The 14142-nt window shown below is 52.1% G+C and overlaps 1 protein-coding gene across 5 annotated transcripts in view; it reads right to left on the bottom strand.

Moving 5' to 3' along the window:
- Positions 1-5172: 5172 nt before the first annotated feature.
- The window catches only part of KCNJ5 (potassium inwardly rectifying channel subfamily J member 5), a 28357-nt gene continuing 19387 nt past the window's right edge, over positions 5173-14142 (bottom strand). For all 5 annotated transcript variants that reach the window (XM_061406422.1, XM_061406421.1, XM_061406420.1 and 2 more), the window contains 2 exons: positions 12950-13888; positions 5173-9541 (listed from right to left, as the gene is read on the bottom strand). In XM_061406422.1, coding sequence (XP_061262406.1) covers positions 9219-9541; positions 12950-13886 — 1260 coding nt within the window. In that variant the 5' untranslated portion in view covers positions 13887-13888 and the 3' untranslated portion in view covers positions 5173-9218. The remainder of the gene's footprint in view (positions 9542-12949; positions 13889-14142) is intronic.

Here is a 14142-nt window from a genome sequence, read left to right as displayed (position 1 = left end):
GCTGCGCGCGAGCTTTCTGTAGTTGAGAGGAGCAGGGCTAACTCTCTAGCTGTGGTGCTCCTCTTGTTGCGGGCCAAGGGCTCTAGGGGTGGGCTCGGTGGTTGTAGTGCATGGGCTGGGCTTAGTTGTCTTGCGGTAGCCACGTTCCAGGAAACAAACTCACTCAGAAAGACAATGCAGATGATGGAGTGCGGTTTATTACACCGGTGGGCCCGAGGCAGAGTCTCCTCTTAGCCAAGGACCCCAACGAGTTTTTGTGAAAACCTTTTATATACCCTAAGTGTACGTGCTCAAACCCACCTCCCCAAATTCCTTGAAACTAGTCTGGACAAGATAAAAGAGAAATACGACCAAAGTTAACCCATGATTCATGTGTCATAAGCCTAGATGGTTAAACAGTGGACATTTATCAATAGGCCTGTGGTCATATCCCGATAAACATAATGGAATTTATGACTTTGTTCTGTTACAGAGGTAATTAGCATATTCTTTTAGGCGACAGAGAGTCCAAGTACAAGTCCTGAGGCTCTTTTATCTGGGGGGTCTGGTTTTCCATTGATATGCCATTTCTGTAGACACTGGGCACAAAATTCAGAGTCCATTGGGAGGATGACCATGCGTGTAGCCTAATGTTCACAGCCTGGCCTAAAATGGAGTCCAGCTCTGTCTGTTTCCTCCTTCAGTCCCTCAGCATGTGGGATCTAACCCTGGACCAGGGATCAAACGTGTGTGTCTGGCATTGGCAGGAGGATTCTTTACCACTGAGCCACCAGAGAAGCCCTGATGCATAGTTTTTAACCTCTAACCGATGAGATGGCATTGGAATGCCTAGCACACCTCCACGGAGCCTGGAGAGAGTGGTCAGGATGGGCCTGGGTCCAGATTTTCCTGCTCTTGTGGACCCACTGGTACTCTGGGAGGCTTGTGGAGAAGAACAGCTCCTCCCCGGGATTCTCTTCTTTCCTAGTGGAAAGGCCACTGGGACCCTTGAAGGTAGGGCATGTCCGCAAGGCAGAGTTCTCATCTGGCACTTACCCTGAAGAGAAGGAGGCTGAACCCGCGCTGTCCCCGAATGGGAGCCGCAGGCAGGTAAGCAGCCAGGTTTCTGCCCATCAGGTACATCTGCGTTCGGCAAACATCCTTCCCCTGGTTCCCATCTGTCTCCGTGGGCCAGACCCAGCTGGACTCTTCCTCTGTGAGCAGACAGATGGTGGGTGAATTCCTAAATGACCACGGCTGATTGCCTCCTCAGCTTAGGAGAAAAAGCGGTCACTGCTGAGAAGGGTCACATCACACAGGGCTGACTGCATCTGTGAGTGGAGTTAATACTTTTTATTTAAAAATTTTTTTTAACTTTCCTTTTTTTAAAAAAAAATTATTGGCATAGAGTTGATCTACAATGTGGTGTTAGTTTCAAGTGTACAGCAAAGTGAATCAGTTATACATATCTACATCTCCACTCTTTTTTAGATTCTTTTCCCATTTAGGTCATTACAGAGCATTGAGCAGAGTTCCCTGTGCTATACAGTAGATCCTTATTAGCTCTCTAGTTTTATATATGTAGTGTTAATCACTCAGTCATGCCCGACTCTTTGCGACCCCATGGACTACAGCTCACCAGGGTCCTCTGTCCATGGGATTTTCCAGGCAAGGATGCTGGAGTGGTTTGCCATTTCCTTCGCCAGGAGATATTCCCAACCCAGGGATCCAATCCAGGTCTCCTGCACTGCAGGGAGATTCTTTGCCAACTGAGCTACCAAGGAAGCCGTATTTTGCATATAGTAGTGTGTAAATGCCAAAAGATGCTCAACATGGCTAATTATTAGAAAAATGCAAATCAAAACTACAATGAAGTATCACTTCACTGGTCAGAATGACCAAAAAGTCTACCAACAAGTGATCTAGTGGTTAGGATTTGACACTTTCACTGCTGTGGCCCTGGGTTCAACCCCTGGTCAGGGAACTGAGATCCCATAAGCCATGGAGCATGGCAGCCAAAAAAAAAAAGATGTGAAAAAATAATCTACAAACAAATGTTGGTGACGGTGTGGAGAAAAGGGGACCCTCCTACACTGTTGGTGCAAATGTAAATTGGTAGAGCCACTATGGAGAATGGCTGTGGAAGTGCCTTTGAAAACTAAAAATAGAAATGCCACATGATCCATGGGCAGGGTTATTTAAGAGGAGATTCGGAATGTGAACACAACATTTGGAGTGTGCACGCAAAGGGATCCTTAATGCATGTACTTATCAACCACGTTCTTACGACCAGCAGCCTCACCCATCATCCCTGGATTTCTCCACTTACACGGTTGCACTGGATAGACCAGTGGTGCTCCAAGTACCGTGTACCCAACCCTCATTAATTCCTCCCTTGAGATTTCCGATGTTTGTCTCCTCTAAGGGAATCCAGGTTATTATACCAGCAGCTTCTCAGTGAAAGTGAAATAGTTCCTAAAAGAAAAAGTCTTTTCTCTCAGTTTCTTAGAGAAAAATGTTTCTGTTTCTGAAACTCCTTTCTTGACACTGATCTGCCGTCAGGAACCCAGAACCCTTTATGGCTGGCCTAAGGGACTAAAGGGATGCGCAGGCACACATCTCACACTGCTGCTCTGACTGGTACAAGCAAAGCCTGAACCTTCTAAACAAAGGTGAGTTTTTGGAGCATAATGTTCAGATTTTTGCTTTTTACTAGAAACGGGTGTGTAGTCCTCCTTCCCCAAATTGTAATCCAAGCTGTGAGTGGCAAATGTGTCTACTGAAGGTTCTTGCCCCACCTGACTTGGAGTTTTTAAATTATTTATTTTGGGTTGTGCTGGGTCTTTGCTGCTTTTGCTCAGGGTTTTCTCTACTTGCGGTGAGTGGGGGCTGCTCTCTTGCTGCGATGCGTGGGCTTCTCATCATGGCGGCTTCTTTTCTTGTGGAGCACAGGTTCTAGGGATTTTGGGCATGTGGAATCATCCCGGGCCAGGGATCAAACCTGCATCCCCTGCATTGGCAGGCAGATTCTTATCCACTGAGCCACCAGGGAAGTCCTGCAGTTTTTCTTCTGATGCGAACAGTATTTACAGTATGATCCCCAGTGAAGAGACATCCCCACAGGCCAACAGCCAATGGTTCCCAGGACTTCCTGACTTTTGTGTGTGTGTTTTATGTCACACCATCACCACAAGGCCGTCTCAGCCTCAGTCTCACCGGGTGCTTTTACCCAGGGTTAATTTAGAGGCCCTGCACTTGCTTTTGTCTCGGTCACACGCACTAATCTGCTTGTGCTTTGTTACAAACTGAATATTTGTGTCCACTCCAGATTCATATGTTGCAATCCTAACCCTTAATGTGATGGTGCTAGGAAGTAGGGCCTTTGGAGCTGACTAGGTCATGAGGGTCCGTAAAGAAGCAGAGCACCATAGAATCGATGCCTTTGAACTGTGATGCTGGAGAAGACTCCTGAGAGTCTCTTGGACAGCAAAGAGATAAAACCAGTCAATCCTAAGGGAAATCAACACTGAATACTCATTGGAAGGATGGATGCTGAAGCTGAAGCTCCAGTGTTTCGGTCATCTGAATCATTGGAAAAGACCCTGATGCTGGGGAAGCTTGAGAGCAGAAGAAGAGGGCAACAGAGGATGAGATGGCTGGATAGCATCACAGATGCAATGGACATGAACTTGGACAGACTTCAGGAGATGGTGAGGGACAGGGAGGCCTGGCCTGCTGCAGTCCATGGGCTCACAGAGTTGGACACGAATGGGCGACTGAACAACAGGTCATGAGGGTGAAACCCTCAGTAATGACACAAATGCTCTTATCAAAGAGACCCTGAGGAGCACCCTCGCCCCTTCCATGAGAAGATATAGTGAGAACACAGCTGTCTGTGAACCAGGAAGCAGCCTCTCACCAGACACCACATCTCCTGGAGCCTTGATCTTGGACTCCCCAGACTACAAAACTGTGAGAAATAAATGTCTGTTGTTTAAGCCACCCGGTCCGTGGTATGTTTGTCAGAGCAGCTGGACCAGCCTAAGTCATGCCTGATCACCACAGGCGGGCCACAGAGTCAGACCAGCGAGATGCCTCTACACATCAGAGTTGCCCTGGCTCCCACAACTTTCTTGTCTTAAATCAAAGCCCCAGAGAGCGGTTTTATCCTTTTGGAATGGTTTAAGTGAGGAATCTTTTTGTTAACCTCCTTTGTAGATCTGAGCTGTTCAGCTGCCATCCAGGGGACTGGAGCAGAAGAGAAGGCAATTCTAAATCCTCTAATGACATCCTCAGCAGAAACTGTTTCCTTCCCTTGAAAACCCTGAAGTCCTTTGCCCATAAGACACATCCCAGCTTCCCCCGTCCTTCCCCCATCATTCAGTGGTATCAATCTGTGCTAATTAATGCCATGAATGCAGTCAGTGCAGGGACTCTCTAAGGTCGATACTTCACATTGTTGCTTAGTTGCTAAGTCGTGTATGACTTTCATGGACTGTAGGCTGCCAGGCTCCTCTGTATCCATGGGATTTCTTTTAGACACTCATTATTTAGGTAGTGTAGTCTGAATATTTAACGTAAAAACATGTGTGAGAATGATGTGGGGGATGGAATGAATGATCTAATAGGAGAAGGCACATAGCTTGCATGCTCTGGGTGATGGCGACCTCGCTCTGCTCTGTGTCTGGAGGTTGAGCCCTGATTCCTGTCTCCTCCTCCCCACCTTGCCCAGACTATCACCTCCACTGCAATTAAGATACTGATACCCCTGGAGAAGGGCATGGCAACCCATTCCAGTATTCTGGCCTAGAGAATCCCATGGACAGAGAAACCTGGTGGGCCAGGGCCCATAGGGTTGCAAAGAGTAGGACACGATTGAAGCAACTTGACATACACACAGTGTTTCTAGGGGCTTCCCTAATGGCTCAGCAGGTAAAGAATCCACCTGAAATGCAGGAGACACAGAAGATGTGGGTTTGATCCCTGGGTCAGGAAGATCCTCTGGAGGAGGAAAATGGCAACACATTCTAGTATTCTTGCCTGGAGTATCCCATGAACAGAGGAGCCTGGAGGGCTACAGTCCAAAGAGTTGGCTCAAAGGGTCGGCCATGGCAGTGCACGCACTACTGAAAACAAGAAGGACAAGTTTGCTTAAACTGGCAGTGAATTGAACGGCAACCAACGGCTATCTACTTAAAATGAGGAAGAGTTCTGTAAGATCAAATCCACTTTATTGGATGAATTTTCAGCAGTGCAATGCTGTTCTTTTTAATGAGAAGATTGACAAGTCTTACACAGGGAGGAAGAGATTTGACATAGGAGTTTAAGGAGATGTGTTTAGCAAAAACCAAGTTGAGCAGAATAAGTGGCTTCTTCCCCAAAGCAATAATTCCCCATCTAATCTCTTTTCACAGCTCATTAATTCCCTAAGAATCAGAAAAAGGTGTTTCCCAATTGTCCTGCCGTGGGAGAACATTGCTGGTGGATGGAAGCTGACGTCCACAGCACAGCACACAGGGGCGGCCAGGAGAGGTGGGGCTGTCTTCCTTCCTTCCTTCCAGGGAGCTCGGGAGCTGCCCTGGGGGCAGGGGTTTATGCAGGATGATGGCCCGTCTGTGTTTGGGAGGCTCTGCTCTGGGACCCATGGTCCTTAGACTATCTATGGCCTTGAGCAACGGAATTAACATCTCTGAACCTCAGTTATCTCTTTGGCAGCAATGGGTTCCTAAGCGTTTCTCAGCAGGCTTTTGAGAATCACCCACCATCTTCCAGGCAAGGACCTAACCCACAGGCACAAAGCCGGTGCACAGTAAAGGGTGTTTGCCCAAAGATGTGTTCAGGGCATATTTTTAGGTGACAGCAGGCAACTTAAGAGGGAGGGGGAGTTGTTTTAGTTTGGGGCAACTTCAATACAGAAATTTCAAGTGTCTGTGGCTTTCAATACTCGGAAGACCCAGGGCTGAGGCCTGTATGGAAGGCAGGCATGGGGCCCGAGTGTGACAGAAGGTGCTGGCTATTACTGATCACGAGCAGGAGAGCTCTCTCCAGATGGATGAGGGCTCCTTCTCCTCCGTCAAGGCCAGCTGCTGCAGCTAGGACCTCGACCAGGAGAAGGAAATGACAGGAAGTGGGCTGACTGCACAGGGAGGGTGGCGTCTGGAGGGTAGAGTCATGGGCAAAGCTTGTTCAACCTGACCTGGGAACAGGCGTCTTTGGGCAAGGCCATGGAGACCTAGCAGGTGTCAGATGGATGCTGCGAGGATGAGTGGAGGGGACTTACCTTCTTTTGAGCTCCTGGAGGCTTCACCCTTACAGGGGACGGTTCCAGAGCACACAGAAGTTGAAGCAGGAAGTTAGCTCCCAAGGCTTTAGGGTCTGACCGATGAGAATGTTCTTTGGGATTTTGGAAATGCTGAGGCTTGTGAGTAGCCACCTCGCAGCCAGCCTGGCTCACCTCTCTGTGACCCATCAGAGGTGATATGTGGGCTAAGAACCGTGGGGCTAAGGGCTGGGACTCATAGGTGGCTTGTGGGTAGATTCAGTGTTTTTAAAGTGATCCACTGAGGTTCCAACCTTCATCAGACTCTACATTGAGTGAGTTTTTGTTGATAGAAGAACTATCAGAAAATGACTTGTGGAGTATTTCAGACTTTAGTTTGATCAGTTGGTCACCAAGAAGGATTGCCTAGGGATACAAAAGGCAGCCTTCTTGCCTTTGAATTTTCTTGAGAAACAGCAGCTAAGGTGCACAGTGGGATTGCTACCCGATTCATACCAGTGCAGGGGGCTCTGGCCCCTCTGGGGACTTTTCAAGAGGATGGTGCTGATCTCTTCTTTTCTGAGGCTCCACCATGTCTGCAGTTGGCTGAAACATGATGTGGCCTGGATTTGTGGGGGGCTACCACAGAGCTAGGACACAGGGGAGTGACTCACGTGGCCACCTGGGGTTGCTAGGTGCAGGCAGGTGTGAAATAGCCCAGACCCAGCCCGGCTGCAAGGCCTGCTTCTCCTGTGGTTTTCCCATCCTTGCTAACCTGCCTCACTGAGCACTCTAAACCTGCAGGCACTGATGGGTTTTGACGAAGGCAGCATTTAGATCTGGTGGGGTGGAGGGGAGGGAAACAAAACAGTCCTGCAGTGCAAGCCTTGGATCTGGTGGGCTGAGGATGGGCACGCACTTCACAGTTCCAGCTATAGCTCAAGACCCCAATGCATCTAATCTTAGTGTGCCAGGCTGCCTGCTCTCCTTTCCCTGGAGGACAGGATTCCAGCCCATTCCTGGTTCCCTCCACGACCTGCTTCATTACAGAGGGATGCCTGCCTGGAGTCAGGACTCAGGGCCAGCCTGTAGGAACACCCTGCTCCTCCCTGCTTCCTGGCGCCCCCTCTCCAGATCCAGCCCCTTGCCTGAGAACTGGGTCCCCTCCCCTGAGTGTGGCCGCCTGCCTCCTCTTCTTTGCAGCCCCAGCACCTGGAAAACCCAGCCTGCGATCCAAAGCCAGTCCCCCTGGCTCAGCCTTAACTTCCTACTCTTACTCCCTGGGGAGGTGCTTTGCACCCGGGGCAGAAAGAGGCTTCCCTTTCCAAAGGTCAGCCGAGAGCTCTGCCATGGTGGTGGGGAGGCCTCCACAGTTCTGTGGCCGGAACTTCTGACATCTCTCCAGGTCTAGGTCAGCTGACTGGAAGCCTGTCAGCCTCCACACACCAGATGTGCCCCATCACCATGACAGCTGCAGCGTCTGTCCGTCCTCTTCCTGCGCCTCCTGGCTGAAAGGGAAAGCCTTCTGCCATTGTTGGTTTTTTTGGCAGCACCACTTGGCCTGCGGGATTCTATTTCCCCACCAAGAGGGATCCAGCCCTCAGCAGTGAAAGCGCAGAGTTCTAACCACTGGGCCATTAGGGAATTCTCATGCCTTGCTGTTTTTAAGACTCTTCTCCATTCAGTGCTCTCTTAATGTTCACCCCTTCTCTGATTCTCCACGTTTGCAAGGTGGGGATGGCACCCACTCCCCTTTTCTGGCCATCCTTCCTGCCCTCCCAGCCCAGCCACCTCATTAGACCCCCACCTGTCGGAGAGGAGACCCAGGGCAGCAGCATCAGCTCAGAGTCCCCCACCTCGGCTGGAAGGTGGCCCCAGCCCTGCAGGCACTTCTCCCTGGGCTTCACGTCCCTGCTTCACCTGGTAGCAAAGCTTGAAGTCAGCGATCTTGGTGACAGCTGGTGCCACTGCTCATTTTAAAATTCAGGTTTTGTTTGCCTTTCTCTGTGTGTCTTCCCTCCCCCTCCCTGCTTCAGCACCGACTGGCTCATCTTGCCCTCTGGCCACAGCATTCTCCCTGGATGGATCACACCACAGGCTCCGAGACTATGCGGGAAACCACAGTGAAAGTGAGAAGCACTTTGAGATTCTTGGGGCCAGATGTCCTAGCACAGGTCCAGCTGCTGGGGTTCTCTCTTTGGTGGGAGGTGCAGGCACGGTATGGCTGGGGCGGCCAGGAAGTGACCCCCGACTAAACATCACCCTAAGGAGAGCAGTGGTCTGCAGGCTACATCGGACCCGCAGAACACAGCGGGGAAAGCACACACTTCACAGGTAATGCTGAGATCCAGCGGTGAGGGCCTTAGTGCTCTGAGTGGTCACTGGTGGCAGATTTGCAAGGAATTCTATGTGACCCGAACCACTGAGGTCTGTGAGCTCCCCTGGGAACCAAGGATTGGAGCCTCCAGATTGGAGAGTCTCCCACCCTGAATCCACAACAGGCTCCACGATGGCTGGAATGAGGGGAAGGGGGCAGCAGCCTTCTCTAGGTGTCAGCCCTCGGCGGGAGGGGGCTGCCGCTTGGTCTGTGAAACCCCAAGAGGAAGGTGATCTGGGCCAGCTGGCAGAGAGAGGTGTGAGGACAGAGGTCACCTGGATGTTGCACTGTGAGACAAGCCCTCCTGGTCTGGCCCTTAGCCCGTGTGACAGAGGCCAGGGAGGAGAGACAGCACTGCCATGGGGACCAGCTGGAAGCCACCTGCTCCAGTAGATCCTGGGCTGGGAGGTGCCAAGACTCGGTTACTACTCCTCCCTACAGAGCCTTAAAGGCTCCTGGCTACCCCCACCCCCAAAACAGCACACTCAGCACATTCACACAACCCAGCCCACTCAGCCCTTCGACCCCAGTCCCGCAGCCTCTGTGCTCGTGAGAAGGGAGCACAGAGGGGAATGAGGGGAGGTCACGGGGAGAGTGCCGTCCTCACGCAGAGTCCTTGGTCTCCTGGGACCCACTCAGACCCTCAGGCTCTTCCTCTCCTTCCTGCTCCGCCTCTGCACCCAGCTCTGCTCCAACGCAACCCCCTGGCAGTGGGGGGCTGGGGTGGTACTGCAGGAGCCGGCCTTCCCGCTTCATTTCTGCCAGTTCCTTGGCACAGCAGCTGGGCGTGTTGGTTTCATAGGTGTCGTGGAAGGTGTTGTAGTCCACCTCATAGAAGCCCTTTTCCAAGGTGAGGACTGGTGTGAACCGGTGGCCCCAGAGCACCTCGGTATCCATGTAGGAGCTCCGTGCTTGGCAAGTCATGCCTGGGTGCACAGAGGGCACATGTATTAGGAGTGGCCACAGTCTTCCATCCATTATCCATCCATCAGCCCATCATTCATCATCCTTCTATCCATCCATTCAACATCTTTCATCCATCTGTCCATCTGTGCATCTATCCATCATCTATCCATTCATCCAACCATCCATCCATCCATCCATCATCTTTCATCATCCATCCATTCATCCACCCATCCATTCATTCATCACTGATCCATCAATCCACCCACCCAATTATCCACCCAATCATTCATCAAGCATATGTTGAATATCAGCTTTGTGCTAAGCAAATGGAGACATAAAGCTGAATAAGATACAACTCTTGCCCTAAAGAGCTCAAGGTGTGATGGAGGCAGAAAATTAGAAATTAACAATGCAAGATTGTGGAGTAGGTTCCTAGAGATGGGAGTGAATAATTCAGGAATGGATGTGGTTCCTGAACATGCATTAAGTTCTAGAAGACCGAGATAAGAAAAGATGAAGAAAGTTTGAACAAAGATAAATTCAGAGTGGCTCAACCCAGAGAAGCTGACAGGCATTTAGAATACACGGGGTTGTTTGGGGTGGATCCATACGGGCAAAAGCCTACACGTGTGTACACACCCCCCCCCACGGATGTGTGCGCACACACACACACACAGCATGGCTCCTTGGTTGGAGCATGCTCCAATGCCCCCATTCCCTGTCGGCTCAGCCCTGGCTTGCCTATGTTATTTTTAGGTGCTGCTTTCTCTCCAGAGAGGACAGCTTTGTTTATGGATGAGGACGCCTCTGTCCTCAGGGTCACAGGGAAGCAGTTTTCTGATATTTAATCTTTTGGCTGAGGAAAGTCCTGGCTTGTGCTCTTTGAAAACTGAAGGAAATGTCTGCTCAGCACCCCCTCTCCCCAGTTTAAGTGTTCTCTGGCAGGGGTCTCATGCACCCCAGACCCACAGACCGCCAGGTAACCCCAGTGGACCCCACGTGCTCTTGGCTTGCGGGGTCCCGCCTGCTCCAGATGTCTTCCCTCGGTCCTTGGACAACCCCCAGCTCAGCAGATGTGTAGAAACCGATGCTGGGCACTGACCAGTGCAGACACAAGCCAAAGATCTGCAGGCTTGAGGAATTCAGGAAACACAGCGAGACTGGACTCCGTGGGCGCTTTGGACCAAGCCCCCTGGGGTCTTCCTGCCCTTCTTCCATCCCACCTCTTAGAAGGGGGCTGTTCTATGACTGGAAACCCACCAGTGTGCCTGGCAGTCAGCTTGCAATGCATTTGGAAAGGACAGAAGCCGCTCTGGGTGGCAGGCATTGTGCTTCACATACACCCCTCCATTTCATCATTTAACCCCTTCCCTTGTGAGCCTCTGAGGTTTGTTATCTTCATCCTGCTGGTGAGTTGAGCAACCTGCCCAAACTCACACGTGCAGGCTGCACAGAGCTGCGCCAGTCAAACCTCGGCCTGAACGCATAGCCTGTGCTTGGTTCCATGAATGTGGCAACCAAGCTCCTAAAGTGGCTGAGATCAGAGCCCATGTGGGTGGCAGTCTCCCTCTCTTTCCTCCCTGCAGAACTAGAGTAACCCAGGCCATGGGAAGAGAGGAGGGCAACCAGATAGGGCAGGTCAACCGAGGGACCTGACTCTGAGGAGCCACGCTGGGAGAGGTCAGTGAGTGGCAGTGACGGGCCGGCGGAGAGGAGAAGCATGGTAAGGCACTGCTTTCCTACCTTCCCCACATTCCCGAGCTGACCTTTGTGGCCTCGCAATGGAGCTCTTTTCCAGAATCTCAGCCCATGTTCTGGTCTGACCCTGGCTCCAAGGATGGCGTGACCTGCAAGCTCCCAGCGGTGGGAGGAGAGTCCACCCCCCTGTCCTGTCCCAGGGGTTCCCCGGCTGCCACCATATGCCGCCTGGCCAGCCTGGGTCCCCGGCAGATGGCTGAGCAGCTCCCCTTGCCTGGGTCCCTGGAGCCTGTTCACACCCCAGAGGTTTTGCTCCACTCAGGAAGGTCTGTCTGTGGCTGCCCCATCCGAGCCGCCCACCCAGCCCCCCGAGAGGCCAGGAAGGCTTGTTTGGCCACCTTTACGCAAGGCCCCCAACCTTATAGGGGGCAGTGTGGTGTGGCTGACAAACTCTAGATGCCTGAGTGACAGCGCCAAATACAATAGACCCTCCTGTCTGCATGAAGCAGCTTCCACATCTGTGAAACAGGGTCGAAGCCAGCCCTCCAGTGCTGTTGCCAGATTAGAAAAACATATATATTCTCAGCTCCAGTGAGTTTTCTATGAGTCATCCTTAGGGCCAGGCCAGGTGCTCAGATGCCTCTGTGAGTGAGAAAGGAGGGCAGGAAGAAGGGGGAAGCAGAGGAGGGCCCACAGTTAGTGGGGCTCCCTTGCCCAGGGAGTGTGGTGGGGATATGGGCTCCCCCAGGCCTTGGCTTCCCTGAGCCCCACACAGAGCTGGGAGGCGGGAAGTGCTCAGCTGCCATGAGTCAGTCGCTGGGCAGGGAGGTGCTGGCCGGACACGTGTGAGTGTGATGCACTGTCTTTTGCACACACCCGTGTTCACAGAGCCACTTCCACAGGGAAGCTGAGGGACAGCCTGCCCCACAGGGGCCTAAGGGTGTGGGACTTGGGAGTCTCTCCCAGAAGAGGATTCTGTGACTTTGGGACTCACCCTGTCCTTGCCTCAGGTGGCGATTCACATGTAAAGACCTCCTGTAAGAAGCCTGTTCACCTTTGTTCAACTCAGTTTCTCAAAGTCATGTGCTCACAGAACCCCCTTTGGGTGACACCTTTGGGGAGGGAAGGACAGGTGGTGTAGCCTGTTGGAAACCAGGCTTTGGGTCACCTGGCTTTGGCCTGCATCCTGGTTCAGTGACTTAGGAGCGCTTACCTCTGTCTCTGTTTCTACACCTGTACCTGAAGGAAAACCATCTCACTCAATGAGTTACTGTGCACTTAGAGTCTAGACCATGCCCAGACATTGGGGGGGAGGGGGTTCAACACACATTTTGTGTGTGTGTGTGTGTGTGTGTGCACGCACGCTTGGTTGTGTCTGATTCTTTGCGACCCCATGGACTGTAAACCACCAGGCTCCTCTGTCCATGGGATTTTTCAGGCAAGAATACTGGAATGGGTTGCCATTTCCTTTTCCAGGGGATCTTCCCAACCCAGGGATCAAACCCACATCTCCTGCACTGGATTGGGTTCTTTGCCATGGAGCCACCAGGAAGTCCCGGCACACATTATCTGCTCTCGTAATTCCATCCTGAAGATCACCATTTGGGGGGTGGGGCTGATTGAGCTGCCGCCTTCAGGCTGCACCTTCTGGAATCAGCAGGGGTCTGATCACCAGGGCTGGGGAGGGGATGGGGAGGGGCTGGGGAGGAGAAGGAGCTGGGGAGGCTCACCTGTGGCCTCCACCATCCCTTCCAGGATGACCACGACCTCGAACTCCTCCTGGGTCAACTGGGCCCGCGACATCTCCCAGAAAGGGCTCTTCTCGTTGATCTCGTGACAGATGATGAGCGGGGAAACCAGGAAGAGGCGGTCGTCCCCCGTGTCGAAGCCCACGTTGATGTCGGTCTGGTTCAGGGGGATGAACTCGCCCTCCTTGGTCTGCCGGGACTTGATGAGCTTGGCGCGGATGGAGGCCTCCACAATGTGCGAGTTGCGGAGGTCGCCCACCCGGAACATGAGACAGAGCTTCTCATCTCGAAGTGAGATGACGGCGTTGTTGGAAAACATGAGGGTCTCAGCTCTCTTCTTGGGCTGGCTGATCTTGACGAACATGCACCCCACCATGAAGGCGTTGACGATGGAGCCGAGGATGGCCTGGACCAGCAGGAGGACGATGCCCTCCGGACACTTCTCCGTGATCACCCGAAAGCCGTACCCGATGGTGGTCTCCGTCTCGATGGAGAACAGGAAGGCAGACACGAAGCCGCTGAGGTTCTCTACACAAGGGATCCACTCCCGGTCCCCGACGTGGTCCAGGTCACCCCGGATGTAAGCAATGAGCCACCAGATGAACCCGAAGAACAGCCAGGTGATGGTGTAGACCATGGTGAAGACAAGCAGGTTGAAGCGCCACTTGAGGTCCACCAGGGTGGTGAAGAGGTCGCTCAGGTAGCGGTAGGTCTCCTGGACATTGCCGTGATGGACGTTGCACTTGCCGCTCTTCTCCATGTAGCGCTGCCTCGGCTTCTTGCCCTCTGACAGGAGGCGCGTGCGGTCGGTGGCAATGGGGATGTAATCTCGGGCCTGTTTGGGAATCTTCTTAGGGTCCCTGGGAGTGACCCCAATCTCCATATCCTGGTTCATGGCATTCCTAGAATCGCCAGCCATGACTGGGATGCATTGAATTTAAAAAGACATTGTCAGATGGCCAATAAGCAATGAAAAGATGCTCAACGTTGCTAATTGTTAAAGACATGCAAATCAAATCTACAAAGAGGTACTACCTAACACCAGTCAGAATGGCCATTGCCAAAAAATCAATAGATATTAATAATAAATGCTGGAGAGGATGTGGCGAAAAGGAAACCCTTCTACAAAGCTGTTGGTGAGAATGTGAATTGCAGCCACTATGAAAAACAGTATG

The sequence above is a fragment of the Bos javanicus genome, chromosome 29 (genome assembly GCF_032452875.1).
Source record: "Bos javanicus breed banteng chromosome 29, ARS-OSU_banteng_1.0, whole genome shotgun sequence".
NCBI classification, from domain to species: Eukaryota; Metazoa; Chordata; class Mammalia; order Artiodactyla; family Bovidae; genus Bos; species Bos javanicus.
Note: the sequence above shows the minus strand (reverse complement) of the source record. Positions and strands in the feature narration are given on the sequence as shown.